At 46.8% G+C, this 23,712-nt stretch overlaps 1 protein-coding gene across 1 annotated transcript; it reads right to left on the reverse strand.

The window, feature by feature from the left end:
- Nucleotides 1–1,035: 1,035 nt before the first annotated feature.
- On the reverse strand, nucleotides 1,036–22,783 carry LOC140507476 (anoctamin-7-like). Its single transcript, XM_072615555.1, has 23 exons — nucleotides 22,727–22,783; nucleotides 22,155–22,340; nucleotides 19,365–19,470; nucleotides 18,831–18,982; nucleotides 18,068–18,175; nucleotides 17,752–17,888; nucleotides 16,376–16,433; nucleotides 16,152–16,262; nucleotides 15,816–15,981; nucleotides 15,644–15,734; nucleotides 15,427–15,523; nucleotides 13,843–13,986; nucleotides 9,889–10,026; nucleotides 9,588–9,686; nucleotides 8,833–8,935; nucleotides 5,959–6,070; nucleotides 5,388–5,442; nucleotides 4,771–4,868; nucleotides 4,303–4,439; nucleotides 3,787–3,992; nucleotides 3,073–3,218; nucleotides 2,895–2,985; nucleotides 1,036–2,124 (listed from the first exon to the last, which is right to left on the reverse strand). The coding sequence occupies exons 1-23, from the start codon at nucleotides 22,781–22,783 to the stop codon at nucleotides 1,780–1,782; spliced, it is 2,943 nt and encodes a 980-aa protein (XP_072471656.1). The 3' UTR covers nucleotides 1,036–1,779.
- Between the last annotated feature and the right edge of the window lie 929 nt (nucleotides 22,784–23,712).

Below are 23,712 nucleotides of genomic sequence, written 5' to 3' on the forward strand. Positions count from 1 at the left end.
TACTACTCTATCCTGAGGCCTTTTCTGACTCTGAATCTGATGAGCCTGTGTCTAGTGACCACCAAACACCTTAGAAGCCCTGGGTACCACTGGAACCTCCACAGGAGAGGAGGCCACTCAGGGCCACTTCCACAGAAGCAGCTGGATTGGAACCCCAAAGGCGAGACCTACGGTGGAGGATGCTGGGATCAGGCCCTTGTTGCTTCTTCCCCTTGGGGGTCAGCAGGAGGGCCAAGACCCCAAGGCCACCCCCTCCACAGCTGGGGTCACAGAGCCTGGCTGGGCATGTTTTTGTTCTACTTCTTATCTGAGTGACCTGGGGCAAGCTGCTTCCTCTCTCTGAGCCCTCTGTACCCTCCTCTACAATGTGAAGACTGGACAAGATGACCTCCAACGTCCTTTCTAGTTTTAGATCATTAGATGCTTTTTCCCTTTTCCCTTCAGGGATCAGGAGGTGGAGCCTTGAGGCAGAGGATTTCAGACCTCACAGCCCTGCTTACTTCCCTCTTCCCAGGCCCCCACTCTTGGGGTGAAGGGTGGCCTGTCACAAGATAGAGTCCTGTCAGTTACTCTCTCTCAATGGGAATGAGTTCCACAGGGCACGACCCTCCTGAGACAGATGTCATGGCCCTGTGAGAAGGAAAAATATCTAAAACCTTGCTCCCCTCTTCCAGGGCCATCTTCATTTGCCTCAGTGGATAGAGCACTAGGCTTGGAGTCAGGAAGACTCATCTTCATGAGTTCAAATCTGACCTCAGACACTAGCTGTGTGACCCTGGGCAAGTCACTTAGTCCTCAGTTTCCTCATCAGTAAAATGAGTTGGAGGAGGAAATGGCAAGTCACTCCAGTATCTCTGCCAAGAAAACCCCCAAATGGGACAAAGAGTTGAACACAATTGAAACGACTAAACAACAATCCACTCCAAATAAAGGAAGGGACCTAAATGTCCCCACTGCCTCCTCCTCCTCTTACACCTCTCCCCATCACAGAAGTTCCACAGACCAGCTCACAGTTACTATTTATTGGTAGCTCTGTACAAAGAGGGGCACATGCCAAGAGTGAACCAAAGGCATGCGGGCTTGATGGGAGAGGGTACAAGGGCTGCTTTGGGTTCCTCAGCAGGACCCAGAAAGGGTGTGGGGAAGTGTAGGGGCCATGAGAACTTCCAACTCTGGGAATTCAGGAAAGTTCTAAATGCTGGGAGCCCCCTTTCTCAAAAGCCACTGGGACACAGGTCATCCATTCATTTCTTTTACTTGGTCATTCATTCACTCGCTCATTCAACTAACTTTTATTAATTGTCTAGTACTTGGGGAGAAGATGCAAAGGTCATCAGGAGGAATGGGGGATGAGGAAAGATCAGGGAACTCAAGATGGTTCCAGAGACTTCTTTTTGCACTTTGCACAGGCGCTGACATCCCCTCCCAAGGCCGATGGAGTTAAATGCCCTCCTGGGGCACTGGTTTCCTTCATTTCAGTGGATCCTCTTCTGGGAGTCCAAGGGACAGGTGCCCTGCTATAATGGGAAGAGAGGAAAACTCCCTTAGGAAAGCTTCCTAGGCAGAGCTGGGGCTGCCTGCATTGGGAGCCTCCTGGTTTCACAATCCCCTACTCTGCCTGTTGTCACTTGGGCAAATCACCAAACTCCCCTGATGTCATCTGTAAAATGGCAGGGGGGGGCTCACAGGTCCTATCTACCCCTAAAGGTGATCCCATTGCCAGGGATACAAAGAAGTCTAGTGGAAAGAGTGTTGGATTTGGAGACACAGACCCTGAGTTCAGATCCCAGACTGGGCTACTTTTGACCTGTGAGATCTTAGACAAGTCCTTTTCCTTATCCCTTTCTCTAAAATGAGAGGGCTAGCAGAGATGATCTCTATGGTTCTTTTCAGCTGTAACTCCTGTGATCTATGCCCAAAGGGCAGAGGGATCCTAGAGATCAAGGACATTGTGGGGCAAAGACCTATCTGGAGCTGGGGGACCCTCACTGAGAAGAGGGCATCTTGGTTGTCAGCCAGGGCCTGCTTGGCCAGGTAGCGTTCTCGCTTCATTTGCAATGCCAGGTCTGCAGGCACATCAGGCACCAGCCAGGCTATGAGCCGAAGGAAGAAAAACACAACGTGCTGTAGGGGGGACACAGAGACAGAGAGATGAGAGAGACACAGAGAACGATCGTGGTATAGAACAGAGGAGGGACCACGGGAACCTGGGTTCTGCCAACAGAGCCAGCAGCTCTCTGCCTGGGGATGGGTCAGGGCTCAGGTGCTTGGCAAGGAAAGGCAGAGAGAGAGGGGAGGAGTAGAGAGAGAGCTGACTTCAGAGTCAGGAGAGACTTGGGTTCAGATCTGGATTCTGGCGATTGCTATGTAACCCTGGGTAAGTCACTTTGTCCAGTCCCAGAGTCTGTTTCCTCATATGTAAAATGGAAATAATAATGATCAATTATAGAGTTCATTGAATAATGGTGAGAAAAGCACTCTGTGAATTTTAATACGTTAAGAAATGGGAATTATTATTATTCGCAGCCACAGACATAAATCTAGGAAAGGACCTCAAAAGCCCCCTAGGCCAACTTTCTCATTTTATAAATAAGGAATTTGAAGACCAGTGAGATTCTAGCCCCAGCTCTGACACAACGTCTGTGACCTTGGGACATGACTTCCCTTCTCTGGGCCTTGGTTTCCTCTTCTGAAAATGAGGAGGGTGGCCCTTCCATCTCTAAATTTCTGATACTATGATTCTAAAATATTTTTCCTCGATCCCACTGATACCATCATCATCCAGGACTGGTCAGTCCAGTGGAAGCCTGAAGGTGGTGGTTGGGGATGGGGATGAGGAAGATGATGGGAAGGGCAGCCCCTCAGCTCAAGGGTTGTGACACAAATGCACCTACCTCAAATGCCAGGATGAACCCCAATCTCACAGCCAACAGTTTCCAGTAGAAGAGGGTAAAATCCCCAGTTTCATCCCGGAAGGCTTTGTACCTGGGGTCAGGAAGGGGAGGGAAGGGGGCACACCATAAGCATCCTTTCCCCTGGCTCCTACCCCTCCACCCTGTAACTCACCCATACCTGCAGGGGGTGTGATTGCCCTGGGCCAGGTAGGTGCGGGGTGCCTGAGCCAGGGTGAAGTTGGTATAACCCTGCAGTTGAGTGTGGTGCTCATATTGGTACAGAAGACGGGGCAGGAAGTCTGAGGTGAAGGCAATAAGGAAGGCCTGGGGGACAAAAAAGATGGTCACAGGAGAGATCTTTTTGGGGTCCCCAACTTCCAGTGACCCAGGACATTCTTGCTTCATCCTTTTCTGACTCTCCAATGTAGAGTCCCAAGCCTCTGTTACCTAGTAACCAATCTTTGATTTCCCATTTCTGATCCCTGAGACCCCATTTCCTATCTCCAAGCCTTGATCTGTTCTCTTATCCCCGACTTTTGGATTCCTAGCCTCTAGTTCCTGGGCTTTGATCTGATCTGCAGCTCTTCATCTGATCTTAGAGCTCCCAATCACTCATTCTTCATCTCAGCTACCCAGTCCTTGAGCTCCTACTTCTGATCTCTGATCTCCAATCCCCCATCTTCTATCCTGATTCCTAATTTTAGATCACCAGTAACTGTTCTCCAACATCTGCCCTGAGGTCATGATGCCCAAGCCCTGATTTCTAGACTCTGATTCTAATATTCAGCTTCTGAGCCCCATATCTCAGAGCTCTGATTCCCAATTCCCACTTTTCTGATTTCCGATTCATAGTCCCTGCTCCCTGCCTCCCCTGCCCACAAACCTGGCTCACATTGATAATGACAGAGAGATGGGCCATAGTCTCCAGGATGAGCAGCCAGACGCCAATGCCCTGGGCCCGCTCGGCCACAGGCCGCCGATACTCACATACAAACTTGTGGGCGTCCAGACGGATCTCCACCCAGTTGTTCAGTAGTGCAAAGAGGGGTGCCAAGGGGAAGGCAGCCACAAAGATGGTGATGAAGCCAAACTGAAGCACTACAGGGCATGCGGGAAGCTAAAGGTCAGGTCTCCCCTCTACTGTACAATCTCAGTACAATGAAATCTCAATCTCTTTGTAAGCAAGGACTTTTTCATTTTTTGCCTTAGTTTCCCTAGTACCTAGCATGGAGCTTGGCACAGGGTAATAAATGCTTGTTGATCAACTCATTGGTCTTGCAGATGTTGGGTTTTGGGGAGCGCAGGTCCCAAGGGCCTACTCCCTGTTGAGAACTGACTATCTACTAGTCACTCCCATCGAATCCCTCCTCACCCAATGGAGGGGCATCCTGGGGTATACCCAGCTTACCCATCTCCAGGTATTCCTCAAACAACCCTTCGCACTCAATGAGTTCATAGTCATCCTCCCAGCGTTGGGGGTCATGCCCCACTTGGGCTCCCCAGAGGCCTGCCAGTTGCCGCTTCTGCCACCAGGCTTTTATCTTCCTATGGACATGGAGTATTGTGTGTGGTTTGTCCTTTGTTCTCAAAGAGGACCATAACATCTGGAAGATGATGCCATGACTTGCAAGTGAATTGGATTGAAGTGAGGCAGGGCTGTGTAATGTCACCAGCCTCACTCTCTCCTCCAGAGCCACCTGGCTCCACTGGCCAGATATAGTTTAGGATAACTAGAGATGGTCCAGCACATGGAGGATGGAAGAGGGAAGAAGGAAGAGCTAAAGAACCCGGATGACCCCCAGGGCTAGATCCCCACCTCTGCAGACTCCACCTGGCTGGTGCCCTTTGACCCACTCAGTGCCCACTGGAAACTCACGGCAAGACAAATTCCTCTACATTGTTGGCCAGCTGTTTGCCCACCATGATGATGAATAACTGTTGAGCTAATTCAATGAGGCAGCCACCAGGTCCACACTGCAGGAACCAGAGAGAAGCCTCATCACCCTGTGCCCTCAGGACATAGGACAGGAGTCGAGCTATCCTCCCACATTTCACAGGTGGAGATGACTGTTGTTGGCTTCTCATACCTCTTGGTATGAGACACATTCATTCATTCCAAAAGCATTTAAATGTTCCTCCCAAGTGAGGGACTGTGGGCCAGTGGAACACCTGGGTTTCTGCCTCTGTCACTGATTGGTTGCATGACTCTGGACGAGTCACTGAACCTCCCAATGTTCCAGGCAGGTGCTCATCTGCCATGATGGAGTGATTTTCCTCAACATGGAGTTCCCCACACCTAATTAAAACACAGGTCTGAAACGCACAAAATGTGGAAACTCTGAGGCCACAAAGGCAAAAGTGAAATGTTCTTTTCCTCAAAGAGTTTACATTGGGTTGAGAGGAAATATTCCTCGTTACCTTCTGTCTCACCCCTTCCCCAGAAGCTGCAGAGGTCAGGGGAAGCATGCAAGGTCAGGGCCAAGAGGTACTCACATCCTCGTTCCTCATGCCCAGCAATGTGCCATATTGTCCAGGATAGCCCACAAACCTGCAAATCCCAAACCACCAGTTGGACTCACTGGCCAACACCACCCCAAAATCTATTCACAAACAGACCAAGAATTCATAAAACGTAAGTTGGAAAAGCTCTTAGAACATAGAATGTCAGAACTGGCAGGGACCTTAGAACACAGAATATCAGAGCTTGGAGGAATCATAGAACACAAAATACCAAAGCCAGGAGGAGCCTTAGAACACAGAACATCAGAGCTGGGAGGGCACTTAGAACATAGGATGTCAGAGCTGGGCAAGTTGGCTTATATGCCTTAGGAAACTCTCTAGGATTTCTTATAATCACTAGCCTTTATAGAGTGCTTTAAGGTTTCCAAAGTGCTTTACAGATATCTCATTTGATCCTCAGAACAATCCTGGGAAGCAGGTGCTACTACTGTCCCTATTTTACAGATGAGACAAACAGAAGTGAAGTGACTTGTCCAGGATCACACAGCCAGTAAGTATCTGAGACCACACTTGAAGTTCAGGTCCAGCTGCCACACCCACTCACCTGCCTTTGAAGAAGGCCACGTAGAAGGGAGAAGAGTAGAAATTGACAAACTGGAAGATGAAGACTTTGAAAGTGAAAGCATCTTCATGAAGAGTCTGTGTCCGGTGCATCTCTGGAGATTTGTAGGGAAGGATTTTGTTGAATGGAAATAAACTAAAGGTAATTAGCGGTCCAGCTGGGGAGAGACCAAGCCCACCCCTAACACAGTCCACCTTTCCAGCTTCTCTTGGTGCCCCCAATATTGACCAAAGGGGTTTCTGACTTGCTTTCCCTTCTCCACTCCAGGAACTCTCAAGAAGGACTGCCTGCCCTTCCCTTCTCATTTCATAACCCTGTGGGCTCTAGGGACTCCTGTGTACCAAGTATGATGGCTGGAGAGGCAAAGATTGCCCTTGGGTCTCAGAACCTCAGAGCTGAAGGGGACTTTAGAGACCATCCATTTCCACCTGTGCTTGAATTAGAACCTCCCTTTCCCCATCTATAACATACAGAACAAGTGGTCATCACCCTCTACTCAAAGACCTCCATGAAGGAGCTATTAGGGAGGTGGTGTAGATGAGGCCTTGCACAGGGAGACAGGCAGAAATCTCATCTGACGATGACTAGCTGGGCAACTCTGGACAAGTCCCTCTGTGCCTAAAATCCCTTAGCTGTCAAATTAAGGAGTTGGACTTCACAGACTCTAGGGTCCCTTCTGGCTCTACATCAATATTCTTAGGAGCTCCCAAGGCAGCCCATTCCATTGGTGAACAACTCTAAATGTGAGAAAGTTTTCCTCATGTGGATCCTATATTGCTCTTTCTATAGCTTCCCTTCATAGATTCTAGTTCTTTCCTCCAGTACTATACAGGCTATAGCCCATTCCTCTTCCAATATATTTCAGACTTGAACTCTGATGTTCCTGATTCCAAGGCTGGCCCTCTATCTACCATGTAATGCTGCCTCTCCAGTGCCTGACACAAAGTAGGCATGCAATAAATGTTTGTTGATTGACTGACTGAATAATTTTAGGGTATATTAATTGGATTGTAGTATTTGGAATGAGGTCTGATAATCCTACAATCTGGTCAGGACCCATCTGCAGTTCTGGGTTCACTTCTGGTTATCCTATTTTGTCAAGGACATTAAGAAGAAGGAGCATGTCCAGAAAAAGTTTACTATGATGCGGATGGGACTGTAGACTGTGCCACCTGAAATACTATTTTGTTGTAAGAATGACGAAGGAGATGGCTTCAGAAAATCCTCAGAAGACTTATATGAACTGATACAAAGTGAAGTGAGCAGAACTGAAGAAACAACGTATACAATAGCAGCCATATTGTAAAGATAATGAGTGGGATAGGTTTAGTGAAGACTTCTCAGATTGTAATTCTTCTCCCAGGGGTGAGGTAAGACCTAGAGGCTCAAGGTTACAATATTTTTAGAATAGAATAGTTCCATATAAGGATATAAAACTGTGTAGTGTATTAGGGTCTCAATGATTGGATAAAACTTGCATAATTCCTTGATGTCTTCATTTCAAAAGGGATTGGTTAGATTTCATGTCTAGAATGTAAGATCATATTCTCAGCTAATGAGGATAATGGTCAGTGGGGAGGAGGGACTTGCGTTAGGGTCTATATAAATCACTGCCTTTTCTTTGTCTTTGTCTTTCCTACTCCAGGTGAACTGGTGTAGGATTGTCCCGCTTCTCGAGAATCAAATAAATAAACTTTCTGTCATCACTTTGAGAGGCCTCTGAGTAATTGATTTAAGTAGCGACCTGAGCCATCCCACACAATAATCAACTCTGAAAGACTTAAGAACTTTGACCAACACAAGGATCCACCGTAATTCCAGAGGTGAAACATGCTATCAATCTCTAGATGGAGAAGAGATGAACTCAGAGTATAAACTGAAACATTTTCTTTTTCTTTGATATGGCTAATGTGAGAATTTGTTTTGCACAACTATTCATATTTATAAGGGGGTTTGTTTTTCTTACTTTTTTCAACAGGCAGGGAATTCGAAGAAGCAGGGGGAGAAATTTCAGAATTGAAAATAATAAAATAAATTTGAAGAAATTAAAAACTATACCAATTGTGTCCTGGTTGAAAGAACTTGAATTGTTTAGCCTAGAGAAGACTTGAAGGAGACATGAGGTCTGTCTTCAAGTATCTGAAAGGCAGGTTTTGTGCAGGAGAGACAAACTTTGTTCTGCTTAACCCCAGGGAGCAGAACTAGGAAGGATGGGTAGAAACTGCAGAAAGGTAGACTTAGCTTTAAGGAAGGCAAAATTTAGAGCGTTAGCTCTTTCTAACAATTAGAGCCATCCTAATGTGTTATGAATAAACTGCCTTGGGAGATTGATGTAGAATTGCTATTTGGCCAAAGGGAATCAAGTAACACCAAGGTTCACATCCTACCTCTGACTCTAACTTCAGTGAACCTTAGACTACTCTATAGGGCTTAGCTACTAAGTCACAGGAGGGGATGCAATCTGCTTTGGTGAAGGGAGCTCCCATTCTGGGAGTTCTCAAATAGGACAAAATCAAAATTCATAAGATCACAGATTCAGAGTTAGAAGAAATCTTGAAAATAATCTACTCCAACTCCCTCATTTTACAGATGAGAAAACTGAAACTCAGATAAGTGAAGTGACTTGCCCAAAGTCACACAGAACCAAGATTTGAACTCAGGTCCCTTGACCTTACTAGAAGACTTCAGGCAAAACTTGCTCTTCTTTTGTCAGGTGCATTCGTATTCAGGTACAGTCTAGAAGGTCTTCCAGTTCTGAGACTGTACACATCTGGCTGACATGCTTTGTGATCACATTGGACAAATGCCATCAGACTCCCCTGAACCCCACTCTGGCCCTGCCCCAGCCTTACTGACCCCATTTGGTGAGCTGCTCTGCGAGTGAGGTGTACACCTTTCCCATCAGGAGAATCAGCACCAGGTTGAGGAAGGTACTGCTGATATTGGCAATGTTGCCAGCCTGCAAAGCAGTCATTGCTTGGTTACCTGGGACTGCCTGCCCCTCCCTGCCCAGGGCCCACCCACACAGCCCACACCTCCATGAATGCTCATCTCCCTCCAGGAGTTCATGTGCAGAGTCCACCAAACACTAGGGGACCAGGACTCAGGGAGGTTCCTCCCCAGAGTTACCATGGAATAGGTGACAGGGAACTTAAAACATAATATCAGGGCTGGGAGGGCCCTTAGAACACAGTATATCAGAACTGGGAGGGCCCTTAGAACACAGGATGTCAAAGCTGGGAGGGCCCTTAGAACCCAGGATGTCACAGCTGGGAGGGCCCTTAGAACACAGGATGTCAGAGATGGGAGGGGACTTAGAACACAGGATGTCAGAGCTGGGAGGGCCCTTTATAGAGACTAATCAGGCATGAATGGGAACTTGTAAGATTGTTGCATCCAGCAAAGGAGTAACCTGAGGGCCAGAGAAGAGAAATTACTCGCCCAAGGTTACCCAGGAAGGAAGGGGCACAGCCAGGACTTCAGGTCTTCAATTTTTCCATTAGATCATCTGCCTGGAGGCTGGTTGTGGAAACAAGAGGAAGAGAAAAGAGAGGGACAGCGCCACCCTCTCCCCTGTGCCTTTCTCTCCTCTGTCCTGCAACAGTACTTACCTGGGTCATGAGCACAGGGTTGCCTGTATGGAACATCACAATACTGATAATACCACGGTACATGATGACAGATACCAGGAAGATCATCACCACACACAGCTGTGGGTCAGAAGCACGGGATAATAAGTGGCAGGAAATAACCTGTTCAGATTTGGCCTGGGGCACTACCCCAGGAAAGGCTGCCTATCACCCTGTTCACTTGTTGGCTAGGCCTCAGATCCTTCTCCTTCCATCCTTCCATCTCTGGCCCTTCCCAGGCTGACATAATCCTATGCCTTTCTCCTACCTCCCAGCTCCTCACCATGACAAGAATGGCCATAGATCCAGTGACCATGCGGGAGAGGCGGGCCCTAGGGGGGAAGTAAGGCTCCTTTAGTCCAGTTACAGGGTTCTGAGCCATCTGAGGTGCCATAGCTGCAAACTCCGGACGGGGACGTTCCTGCCAAAGATAGAGAACAGGGCAAGGATTAGCTGACTGGCTTGACATCCTGAATGACCAAGGGATGGCCAACATGGAAGGAGAAAAGACAAACTGAGGGCAAACTGGGGGGTTTGAGGCTAAGAGCCCTGACAACACTGGGAACTGGTGCTCTTACTATTTCCTCCATCTCCAATTGGAACATCCTTCCATGTCCAAAACCTCCCATCTTCCTGCAGGATGCCTTCTCTGATCTCCTATAATAACCCTATTTAGTATTAAAAACCAACCCATTTCAAGAATAGACAAAAACACAAACAGCACAGGATTTGGAGTCCAAAGGGAAGCAAAAGAAGGGAATAAGTATTTACATAGTACCTCCTATGTGCCAGGCACTGCGCTAACTCATTTTTACAAATATCATCTCATTTGATCCTCGCAACAACCCTGGAAGAACAACCCTGCAAAATAGGTGCTGTTGTTATTCCCATTTTACAGTTGAGGAAACTGAGGCAGAGGTTAAGTAACTTGCCAGCATCACAAAGCTAGTAGGTGTCTGAGGCAGATTTGAACCCTGGTCTTCCTGCCTTCAGGCTCAGTGCTCTGTCCATGTTGCCACTAGCTAAGAAAGTCTAGATTCAAATCGTGACTGCCACTTACTGTATGTACAAATCACTGGACCTCTCTAGCTCTAAATCTGTGGTCCCATGATTCTTCTTATTGCTACCATGATTTTGTTTTCATCCTTTCTGATGCAGTTCAGATAGAACTAGCCCAAGGACAAGCTGCTGTTTTGTTATTACTCTTTTATAGTTTAGGTTTTTCAAACTGTGGTTCAGGTGAATAAAATTCAATAAGAGGATTGGTATGTAAATCATCTTTGGTAGATTCCTGGGACAACTCCAGCAACAGGTCAGATGATGGGGTTGATCTGCACCCTTCCTGTCCCCACATGGTTTTGATTTCTTCTTTCTGGGTCTCTATATTTTGAAAGTTTTACATTCTATGGAGTTTGGAGATTATAAATGTTTGGTATGGGTAACACCTTTTAAAATGTCATTCTCAGATTTCCATGTGTCAGTGTAACACCTGGGCAATCATGAGTAACAATTTCTGCCTAGAATGATGCTACTGTTCCAATACTTTCTTCTCTTCCCATTTTGCAGAGACACTAGAAGATCTGGTTACAACATTCCTTGCCATGACTGTCCTGTCATTTATCATATTGATGGTGGGAATGTTTTCTATTTCTTATTTGATCTGACATGTTTTTGTTCTGTGACCTTATAGATAGCCAAGATTTTTCTTCAAGAGGTCTCTCTCCTTTGAGAATCTGTGATCAAGTTTTTGATGGATATTTAATTGTTTATTTGGTTCTTTGCAATGGTTTGAATTCTTGTGTTGTCTTAATTTTGGGTCTTTTGCTTTTAATTAAGGATGTCGGAAACTTCTGATATACTCTTCTTTCTGGATTCCATTCTACTTGCCTCTTTTGGGACGTCTTTAATTGGGTAAGATGGTGTTCACATTTCCTATGGCACATACCAATTAGTTACTGATATATTCTTTCAGCATCTTTCTGCAGATCTCTAATAGTTTTCTTAAATCAGTTCTGCCCACAGTGGTATTTGACCCACATTGTTAGGAGGATTCCTAGATCACTCTACTCATCTTCCTCTGGTTCTTACTGGCAATGGTCAAAACACATATTGTTGTACATGGATACTGGAATGCTGTTACACTGTCATATATAATGGGAACATGTGTTCATTCATGATAGAGCAGATCCAACATTTCTCTGATTTGATCATGTGTCTTGCCATCTTGAATGGCCACCATTTACTCAGCTGATCATTGTGAGGGGTTTTAGAGAAGCCAATCTGTAGCCTTAGGCCATTCTGTCCATTTCTTAGCTTCATAGGAGCAATTACATCACATTAGCCAGGTGTGAACCCAATCAGTGGTATCACCAGATCTCAGTTGGCCAACATTCAGATTTCTGCCAAGCCTTCACAGCTACCATGGTCCAATTTGTACATAACTATTGGCATGTCATTTCCCCCATTAGACTGGAAGCTCTCTGAGAGCAGGGACTGTCTTTTACATACTTTGTATCCCCATCACAAAGAACAATGCCTGCCACATAGTAGGGGCTTAGTGAATGCTTGTTAACTTGACTTGGCACACAGTGCTTAATGTACATCACCCTGGCTGACCTTCCCTTACCTTGCTATTGTCCCTGACTCAGGACATGGATGTGAGGTTGACTTTTTTAGAGGGGTATTATTTTATTGTTATTATTATTATTGCTGTCATTGTTATTATCTTTTCCTTTCATTTTCAGTGAGATCCAGAGAGAAAAAGGTCCTAGGACAAGTGGCTCTCCCATTAATATTCTTTAATATTGTACAAGTGGATAAAAAGGACAGCTTTGTAAGTGAATCAAAGTCGTAGGATGAAAAACAATCGCAGGCTTCCTGCAAGCATCCTTGAGACAACTCCAATAGCAGTCAGAACAATAGATGTGGTAGGTACCTTATCCCATTAATGCATTCAGTCAGTTAGCCAATCAACATTTAGTAAGCACCTACTATGTACCAAGCACTGTGCTAAGAATTGGATACATAAATATGAAAAAGAGAATCCCTGCCCTCAAGGAGCTTATAACCCAATGAGGAGGGTGATAACACACAAAAGGAAGAAGAAGGGGATGTTAAGGTACCCAATCTGGGGGCATGATGGAGTCCATTCCAAAGGAGTGTCATCATTTACTTCTACATATTTTGAAAGCTTTTCTTTCCAGGTATCTTGGATATGATGAGTAATTGGATTAGCAACATCTACTAAAAACACCATTCTTGTGTCTTTTGTGGAGTAATGTTATGTCAGGGTGATTGGGATGAGCAGTTCTGTTTGTGTTTGAACTCTCTGGTTTCAGTATGGTTCATTAGCTCAGTTCTCCAGGCTATATTGAGGTCTGTATTTGTCGCCCATCCATGAAAGAGAGCAGACTTCTGAGGCATAATTCTAGCTGCCTGAACAAGTCTTCTTACATATTCATTAGTGCTAAATTTTTACTGCAGTGGTGATGACATGTTTCAATTCTCCTTGCATAATTGATACTGAATATGGAGACTAGTCTCCTTAAGAAGAACCTTTCTTTAATTTTTGGTGGCAATGATCTGGTCCTGAATTGCCATCATAAACCTCTCCATATTCAGAAGCAAGTCCACAAGACAGATATTTTTTCAGTACTACAGACTGTTGGTCGATTTCATTTGGATGTTGACCATGGAGGGTCTTTTGATTCTATGACTGGATCTTAGCCATATTATTTATTTGTTTGTTGATTTCAGACTATTTTATTTAACTTTTCTTATGTCTTCAACTGGTCTCCCCCAATATGGGTTTCTTGAGGCCAAAGATTGTATCTACTGCTTAGGAATATAGGAATTAGAAGTGAAAGGGATCTGGAGTCGAGTTACTCCAATCCTTTCACTTTACTAAGTCCTGGAGAATATAAGGGAAACAGCTATTAAGTAGAAATAAGGAGATTCTCCAGATCCTCTGAGTTACTATGCCACACTGTTCCCCCTCTCTGAATCTCCCACAGTTCCTAGCCCAGAGTCTTAGCATAGTAGGCTTTGGTAAATCTTTGTAAACTGATCATTGGAAACTATCAAGAATTGGAAGAAATGGGATATCTAGAATACAGGACTCCTAAGAAATGGAAAAATGGGGACCTGGCCATCCTGGGCCAGGGTGGCCCTGACTAACTAAATGCCAACGAGAGATTGGGCAGGAGCCCAGTGTGGGGGTCAAGGATGGGGAAGCTACCTCCTCCTCCTGGAAGTCTGCGCAGTCCCAGTGGTGGGCCAGCGTGGCATTCTTCCGCCTCCAGTGCTCTAGGAAGGCCATGGCCCAGAAAGACATGAAGATGCTGAAGAAGACAGTCCCTGGATTGTCAAAGAGGTAGCCCAGCTAAAGGGGGAAGAAAGAACAAGGGAGCTGGAGTGGGCCTGGGACCCTAGAATTATTGATCACCGAATTTTAGTTCTAGAGCCAAAAGGGACCTTAGTGGTCATCTGGGTCAACCCTCTCATTTTCAGATAAAGGGGAAAGACCTTGCCAAGGGTCACACAGCTAGTAACCAATAATAACACCAATGATGAAGATGATGATGATGAAGATGATGATGACGACGATGATAGCTGGCATTTATATAGCACTTCAAAGCTTACCAAATACTTTACACATTATGTCATTTGATCCTCACAACAATGCTGGAAAGCACTATTATTGTCCTCATTCTGCAGGTAAGGGAACTGAGTCTAAGGGAAGGTAAACTAGGAGCACTGAGCTAATAAATGTCTTAGGTAGGATTTGAACTCATGTCTTCCCAACTCCAAGTTCAGCACTCTATCCCTTGCTGCGTGCAAAGCCTACTGAAGTCTGTATCTCCTGACTCCAAATATAACGTGTTGGTCACTACATCATGATCCTGGGGGACCAGGCTACCAATTCAATTCAACAAACATTAATTAAGCACCCATTGTATGCCAGTCATGCTTGGCACATGTAGTGATACAAGGACAGAAATGAAAATAGCCCCTGCCCTCAACATAATTAGAGTCTGTAAGACAATTTGTACACAGATAATGAAATACAAAATATGTGCAAAGTAAATTACCAAGTGATTTGGGGAGGTGGCAGGAAGTACTAACCACTGGGGGGAGTCATGAAAGGCCCCTTGTAAGAGGTGGTGCTTTAGCCGATCCTTAAATGGAGTCAGGGACGTTAAGAGGAGATGGTGAGGGGAGAGCGCATATTGGCATGGAGGACCGAGCCAGTCAGAAATGCCACGTCCTCTGGAGAACAGGTTGTTGGGTTGGAATGCACAGTGCATGAGATGGGAAAATGGGAAATTAGTCTGATAAGAGAAGCTAGATCCAGACTGTAAAGGACTTGGGATGCCAAAAAGAGAGGATTCTATTTTATCATGGCAATAGAGAGCCACTCAAGCTTCTTGAGCAGAAGAGTGAATGAGGAAAAAAATGAAAATTAATTTTTTAAAAAAGCACTTGGTTGTTTACTTCATGCCAAGCACTGTGATAAGAAATGAACATAGAACAGAAAAAACAGTGCAGTCCTGGATCTTAAACAGCTCCACGATCCAATAGGGGAGACAGTACATTTAGGGTGGGGCAGATGGAAAGCTAAGGCAGTCTGAAGGGAAGCAGGGCAGTTACACAATTGGACTTATGTTTTTGGAACATCAATTTTAGTAAGAATATCAGTTTATTAGTGGTATGGAGAATGGCTTGGAAAGGAGAAAGACTAATTTCTGGGTGCTATAAGGTTGGGTTCTATGCCCAGCTAGATTAAATTCCCCACCCAACCCTCAATACCTCTCTGGCTCACCTTGGCCATGGGGCAGATCTCTGAGATGTTCCAGGTGGCACAAGTAGCACATAGTGGGCACATGACGAAGGTGCCCCCACTGGTGCAGATCTCCTCTCTGAAGGCAGAAGCTGAGATTGGCTGAAATGCTCCCTTTATCTATCTTCTCCCCTCTAGTTCCCAAGTGCCTATCTGGACACACAGTCAGGCTACTCCAGGCATGCCCTTGGACACTCACGCAGGGGTATTGGTGCCCATGGTGAAGAGTCCTGAGAGGAAGACCAAGGTGCCCACAATGGCAGCAGGCAGAAGCCAGGCAGTGTAGAAGCCTAGAAAGGAAGGGAACAGGATGGCAAGAGTCTGACCAGTACCCATCCAGGAACTAGCCCCTGACCCTATGAACCCCTTACCTAGCCAGGCAAAGTAGATAGCCACCTTCTCCCCAAAATACTCGCGTACGTGGTCTAGAGGCTGGTATTTGTGCCAACAGCACCAGCGCGCCCAGTAGGCATACAGCAACTGTCTAGGGTTCAAGTCTGCGCCAGGCACATGATACCCAGGCAGCTCAAAGGGTCCCTGGGAAGGAAGAAAGCCAGGTGGGTGTGGCAGGGTAGTTCAGAATCATCAGTAACACCATTTCACATCTAGACAGCACTTCCTACTTGATGTCAGTGGTCACTACCCAGCACCAAAGTCTGCTAGACCCCTTCCCCAGGGAGAAGCCTGACTCATCTAGGAGCTTCTACCTCATGCAGTGGGAAGGCAGCTGCATAAACCCCCTCAGCCAGTAGGCGGGCAATGCCCATCTCTGCATGTTTCCGTTTCCCGTACACCGTACGTGCTAGGATCTCTGCTACCTGCAGAGAGAGAGACCCCTTGTGTCCAGCTGTACAGTGGGAAGGGGCCTGGGCCATCTCAGGTCATCTCAGCACCCATTCCATTCCTCTTTTCCTAGAGGGCAGTCACTCACCACACGGTGTCTCTGGGTGTTGGAGAAGTAGGAATCTGGGGAATCGCTGCCCAGAAACCTGCAGAGGAGGCAGAACCCAAGGCAGGTCACAACCCTGATGCTCAAGGTCAAGACTCCATAGTAACCAGGGCTAGAATCAGGCAGAAAAACTCACACCAACCAAAGATGACCCAAGCTAGAGGTGGCGGCCAAGGTACCCATCTTGGCAAACAGAAGCATAGATTCCTTCACTCTCTCCACTCCAGTTAAACTAGGTGACTTTTCCAGTTTTTCATATGTAACACTCCATTGACTACCTCTACATCTTTGTACAGGTACTCTCTCATGTCTGGAATGCATTCCTACCTCAGCTCACAGAATCCTTGTTGTTCGGTCATTTGCACCCGTATCTGACTCTGAGACCCCGTTTGGGGTTTTCTTGGCAAAGATACTGGTGTGGTTTGCCATTTCCTTCTCCAGCTCATTTTACAAATGAGTAAATTGAGGCAAACAGGGTGAAGTGACCTGCCCAGGGTCACACAGCTGGTAAGTATCTGAAGCTAGATTTGAACTCAGGAAGAGGAATCTTCTTGACTTCAGGCCCAACGCTATCTCCACTGCACCCTCTTGCTGTCCCAGTCACAGAATCTTTATCTTTCTTCAAAGCACAGCTCATGTGACCTTTCTTACCCAGTCTTCTCCTGATCCCCCTAATTGTTAGACTTCTGTCCCTTTCAGAATTACTTGGTATTATCCTTTGTTTTAATTGATCTTTGTACATGTTATATTTACCACCCTCTTCCTCAATAGAAACAATTAAACAAATGATAAGCTTTTATTAAGCACCTACTATGTGTCAGGCACTGAGGATCCAAAGACAAACATGAAAGTGAAAGGGGGGTGGGGTGGGAGGAGCACTGGAAGCTAGAGGAAAAGCAGGCAGGGATTCCATTTCATTTTGTCTGTACCCTCACCTCCCAGCCCAGTGTCTGGCCCAGAACAGGTGTTTCCTAAAGGTCTGCTGAACTGAATCCCACTGAATTGGCAGGGGGAGGGTTCACAGCTCAACAGAAGGAATAAGTTCCCAACCCTCAGAGCTGATAATGAATGAGCTCACTATCAATGACAGGGTACAAGTGGAACCTGGATCCCATTTAATGGAACAGACATTTACCAGGCACCGATTGCATGCAGAGCTTCCTGCTAGATTAGCCACCATGGGGTGCTTGGCATCAGGCTGGTGCTGGTTGGAAGAGTTGCTCTCTCAGGTGCCTTCCTGGCCTGAGATGATATGGCTTTGACTCTTCTGCTGCAAGGTTCTTGAAGGGATGGGAGGTGGGGTGGGGCTGGGAGACAGTGCTTGGAAGGGGAGCTTTGGGGCAGGGTTCGCTACTCACTTGCTGAGCTTGGACCTTCGGAAGGCACAGGTATAGAAGTCCAGGGGCTTGTTGGGTACGTGTTGTTGCAAGGGGTTGGGGAGGTGGAGCTGACGCAGAATCTCAGCTGAGCCATCGGTATCTGGGTTGGGCTGGACCTGTGGAGAGCCTCTTCTGGTCCCTCTCACTAGCCCCCAGCACGCAGTGGAGGCAGGGCTCTTCGGTCCTGCTCTCCTGCAGCCACCCTCACATCCAGTGCAGGGAGCTGACATTCAGCAGTTTAGTTGCTTTTGAGACCCCAATCCTGCCCGTGTCCATGCCCACACCCACTGCCCACCTGCAGGGGTGCCCGCATGCACAGGTCCTCGGCATAGTAAATCAGCACTTCCCAGGGGGCGCTCAGCTTCAGGTAGTGCACTACCCTCTGCTCCCCAGGGGTCTCCTCCTAAATACACAGTGAAGGTCAGAGAGGCTCAGACATCCCAACCCACAACCAGAGGTCAGGACAAACACCTGCCTATCCATCCACTCACACATACATACTCTGACCTAACAGCTGGGAGCCATGGAGATACTGAAGGAGGAAAGATCCCAGAATCTGGGAACCTTGCATGGGAGATGGGAGGAAGGGTCCTCAGAACTAGGGTCACAAGTAGGAATTATGGCATTGGGCACAAATTCAGTTGGAGTTGGGAAAATATCCAAAAGTCTGATGCTGTCAAACTGGGTAGCCCCTGGGGGACAACAGATGGCTCCTGCTGATGGGGCGAGAGGGCTAGTACCCTAATAGCACGGAGCAATGCAGAGGATTAGCGTAGAGAGGAAGTGTGCCCCACCATGCTGGCACCCTGGCAGTCAGGTTTTAACCCAGTCAGAGCTCTGCTTAGAACATCGGAACTGCAAAGATCCTTAGACAATTCAGTCCAGTCAACTCATCCTTCAGAGGAAGGAACTAGGGGTCCCAGAAAAGGAGATCAAGATGGCACTCAATGACTCACTGGGCACCTTGGCTGGGTGCATTTCCAGGGAGAAGACCGGAAAGGAAAGGACACGTGCTCATGCACTGCTTTCAGGTCCCTTCCCAGCAGACCTGTCCTCACCTCCTCCAAAAGCAGCCCAGCTGCCTGAAGATTCCTATGGAACTTCTGCCGCCATTTGTGATGCTGAAGCCTTTGCCGTTCAGTCCTAGTGAGACCCGCCAGGGCCCCCCTTCCGGGGAGCCACAGCTTTTCCCCCCATACAAGCACAAAGTCTGTTGGGAGGAGGGTCTTCAGTGAGCACCTCTTCTCCACTCCCCCCTCCCCGACTCTTGTTCTGTATCTAAAATGAGGGAGAACCTTGGGCATTCATTCAGTGAGAGGGAAGAAAAGGGGAATTAATAATCATTGTCTTTCAACTTAAAAACATGTTAGGAAATAATATCAGAGTATAGTTGTTCAAATATGAGGAAAAAGTGTGAAGTTCGAGGAATTGGGATTGGATTTAAGAAAACATTTCCCACTGCCAGGTGTGTATGCATGGCTGGATAGAGAAGCAGGATGAATTAGAAGTCTTCCCTGGAGGCAGGGGTATGAGTGAAATGACCCCTAGCACCTCTAAAGGGATGACCCATGTCCCTCTCACCAACTTCTCACCGATCTTGGTTTTCTGATCTCGGAAATAGTTGCCCCTGGAGTCTAGAGAGGAGGGATGGGAGCATGGGATGAAGATGGGGTTGGCCTCCTCCTCTTGCTGCCACTCCTGGGGGGCATGATTTGAGCTAGAGATGCAGCCTGTACTACTGTGCCCAGCCCCACCCCCAGTGCCAGCTGTGCCAGCCCCTCCCTCCCACCCACCCTCCTACTGCCTGCTAACTATAGAGCCTCAAACAATGGAGCTGCTGTCTGGGAGCTGAGAGAAGGCACCCCTCAAAACCCTACTCCTCCCCTAATAACTTTCCTCACCCCTTAGCCCTCCAAAGTTATCTCTTCCAGCCCTTTACTCCCTGGGAGCTATTAGGGAACCCCTCCCCCCAACTCCTCCCAGTCACTTCATTTCTCTCCCAAGTCCTCAACTCTTCCAGTCATCCCTCTCCCAACTCTTAAATCCTCTAGCTCTTGACTCCTCACTCATCTTCCCCAGATCTCCAAAAACTAGAAGGCCATTTAGTGCAACCTGGACATGGCCAAGAACCTCCAACAAGTAAGTGGTTATTCCCATCTTTTGCTAGAAGACCTCAAGTGATGAAAAACCCATTACCTCCCAAGGCAGCTCATGCCATTTTGGAATGGCTCCAATTATGAGGCAGTTTCTCCTTACATTAAGCCTAAATCTACCTGGCACAACCCCTGGCAAACTGTTCCAGTTGGGTTTTAAGTTCAATTTGGGCTCAGATCTTTAGATCAACTGTTCTCCACATATTTTCCAATATTCTATGGATGAAGCTGATTTGTTGACCCTAAGTGTAGGGCTTTCCATTTAGTCCTACTACATTTTCTTATAATAAGGCAAATTTTACGTTCTCCACTCCCCCAAAAAATTCTTTTTCATCTTAGTTTGCCTCTGTCCTGGAGATATCTTTTGACCTATCTACCCTGTCTGCCAGTGTTCTAAACTCTCCCTCCCAGCTTTGTGTCTTCAGCAAATCTGATGAGCCCACCATCTGCATCTTTATCCTAGTCACTGATAAAGACAGGAAACAGCCCCAGGGGCAAGCATAGATCCCTGGGGCACTCTACTGGAGACCCCTTTTTGAGTTGAAATCAACTATTCTTTGGGACTGGCCCTTCAATCATTTCCAAATTCCCCTAACTGTACTGTGATCCTGCCAGTATCTACTATCTTGGTCATCAGGACAGCATGAGAGACTTTCAAATATTTTGCTGAGATCTAGGTAAGTTATAGCTATAGCATTTCTGATTTATCAGACTAAAATGCCTGCCAAAAAGGGAAATCAGATTTTGGTATGACCTGCTTTTGATGGATGAATGAATTTTTTTAAAGGTCTTTATTATGGGATTTAAAGAAAGTGAGACAATTCCTTTCTTCAAAAAGATTACATTCTAATGGGATGATGCTTAGAGATGAAGGTGGCCAGAGGTCTTTTTGCCTAGGGGGCTGAGTGGATGAAGCCAGGCTGCCTTTAGTGATCTTTGCTTCCTTTCCCAGATGGCCTCCTATCATCCTTTTAAGAACATTTTCTAGAATTTTGCCAGGAATTAAATCCAAATTCTTCAGGATACAGTTTGTAGCCTCTCCACCTTTTGAAAATCAGGACATTTGCCTTCTTCTGGTCCTTCCCTCCCCCCTTCCATCTTCTGATTATGATCGTGGTGATGGCGACAGCTAAAATTCTGCAGCATATACTATGTGCCAGGCACTATACCAGGCACTTTACAGTTATCTCACTTGATCCCTGATCATGGCTCAACAACAAACTCCTTTACCTCCTTCAGTTCCTGGTTCATCTCATGCTGATCCCTCCCTTCTGTCTTCTCCCCATCCCTAGTCCACAACTTCTCCGACATCCTTCACAATAATGTCTCATTCTCTCTTACCAGTACCTCTCCAACAGCCCTCCCCACTCTCTGGCCTTTCTAACTTGTTGGGTTTCATGTGAGAAAGGGATCTCCAGACCCCTCCCTGGCCATGGACATCCCAACCCCCACTACAGACCCTGCTAGATTCTCTCCAGGGTTGAGGAGAAAAGGAGGGTAAGGTGTTAAATTTTCAAAGTCAGTACCCAATCAGGCTTCGGTTCAGGGTCCTGAGGGCTGTCAATCATAGAGAATTCAAATTTTGTGCAAATCACACTCCCTTCCTCTGTTTTTCTCTCTGACAGGTTGGGCTAAAGGGGAGGAGGTGGGGGTACAGGTGGGTATATCTAAGCCTTCAGATAGTTCTGGGGTTCTGCAGAGAGGCTGAGAGATTAGATAAGTTTTAGTAAGGTACCTAAAAAACTCCCCTCTTGTTTGCTGAGTAAAGAAATTGCCATCACACTATCTTTTGGAAGGTATGGGATCTGGGAGGTCCCTACTAACTGGCCCTTCACTGCTCGAGACATAGAACCATCCCCAGCCCAGCCCAGCACACACACTCTTTAACACACCATGGCTGGAGACTAGCACCTTATTGATCACCTGGACCAATGCTCTAATTTTACAGAAAGAGAAACTGAGATTGATCAACAACAAATGACTTGGTCAAGATCACACACCTGAATCCAGATCTCCTAACTCTTGCGCTGGTATTCTTTCCATAGCCTCTTGGCAGAACCCTCCCTCCCTTCTCCAGGCAGAGCCTGGTTAAGATGTCCATGCCAGATGACCCTGGGTGTCAGTGAGTTAAGAAGGGCATCTGGAGGATCAGCCCAGGCAGCCCTTCAGGACTTTTTTGCCCATTGTTAACAGTTCAGTGCCCTACCCCCATCTGGGCCCGGCACTCACTTGGGCAGTAGAACAGGGCACCCCATTCCGCAGAGATCCCCTAGGGAGATGGGCTGATCCTTGCTCCAGATCAAGCAGCAAGTGGACGTCCTGCTTCCTGGACCCTTTCTTATTCATCCTACTGATAGAGGGACCAGCAGGCTCCCGATGTCCCCAAGACCAAGCAGAGAAAAGAGGACTCAGGGACTGGGGCTCAAAAAATTGTACTCATTTCAGCAGCAGCCTTGGGAACAGGAGGGAGGGAGGAGGCAGGATGCTACACCGTATTTCTTCACATCCTAGCAACCACAGAGCTTCTAAGGGGAGGGCGCCACTCCAGATGGGGTCCCTAGCAGTCATCAATAATAACAGCTCGTGTTTATTACATAACATGCCACAGAGCTCTTTCCTCATAACACCTCTGCCAAGGGGGAGAGGAAGAAAGGTCTGGACCAAGGTCACCTGGCTGGTAACTAGGATTAGAACCTGTTCTCTGGCCCAGATAGAGGACACACTGCAAAGGAAGTGATGCTAGAGGGGTGAGGTCTAGGAACGCTGAGATCAGACAGTCTGTCTAAAAGAGGGGAGGGTACAGCAGGATCTGCCATAGCACAGGAGAAGGTGCCAGGGTTGTAGGTCAACTGTACCATATACTGAGTGACCTTGAACAAATCATTTCTTTTGTCTTGGGCTCAGTTTCCTTCCCCATAAAATGAGGTCATTGCAAAGAAGCAAACTTAGCTTTGATGTGAGGAGGAATGTCTTCCTAACAATTGTTCAATTGTTCAATTGTGTTTGACTCTTCTTGACCCCATTTAAGATTTTCTGGGCAGAGATACTGAAGTACTTTGCCATTTCCTTCTCCAGCTCATTTTACAGATGAGGAAACTGAGGTAAACAGGGTGAAGTGACTTGCCCAGGGTCACACAGGCTGGATTTGAACTCAGGTCTTCCTGACTCCAAGCCAGGTACTTGGTGCACTACGGTGCTACCTAGCTACCCAATAATTACAGCTCTCTAAAAGTGAAATGGACCACCTGAGGAGGTGATGGGTGCTCCTCATTCACCAGAGACCATTCATCAAGTTAGAATAGAGACTCCTTTCAGTTTGGGTCAGACTAGCTAGCCACTAAAATCCTTCCCTGGGTTGCTAGGTGGTGCAGTGAATAGTTTGGGCCTGGAGTCAGGAAGACTGACTCTGGATTCAAATTTGACCTCAGACACTATCTGTGTGACGCTGGGCAAGTCACTTCACCCTGTTTGCCTCTGTTTCCTCATCTGTAAAATGAGATGGAGAAGGATACGACAAACCACTCCAGTATCTCTGTCAAGAAAATCCCAAAATGGCGTCACAAAGAGTGACCCCACTATTGACAATCATTATTGAAACAACAAAATCCTTCCCTACTCTAAATTGTACAATTAGTTGAATTCTAGGGGGGCTCCTAGCTCTACAGACCCTTCCAGCTCCCACATTCTATGTTCTAAAGGCTATTCCTGCTGTTATCTGCTACTACATACACACCTTTGAAGAGACTAGAACATTCAGGCATCTTCCAAGGAAGGTAGAGTTAGCAGG

Source organism: Notamacropus eugenii, chromosome 5 (genome assembly GCF_028372415.1).
Source record: "Notamacropus eugenii isolate mMacEug1 chromosome 5, mMacEug1.pri_v2, whole genome shotgun sequence".
NCBI lineage: Eukaryota > Metazoa > Chordata > Mammalia > Diprotodontia > Macropodidae > Notamacropus > Notamacropus eugenii.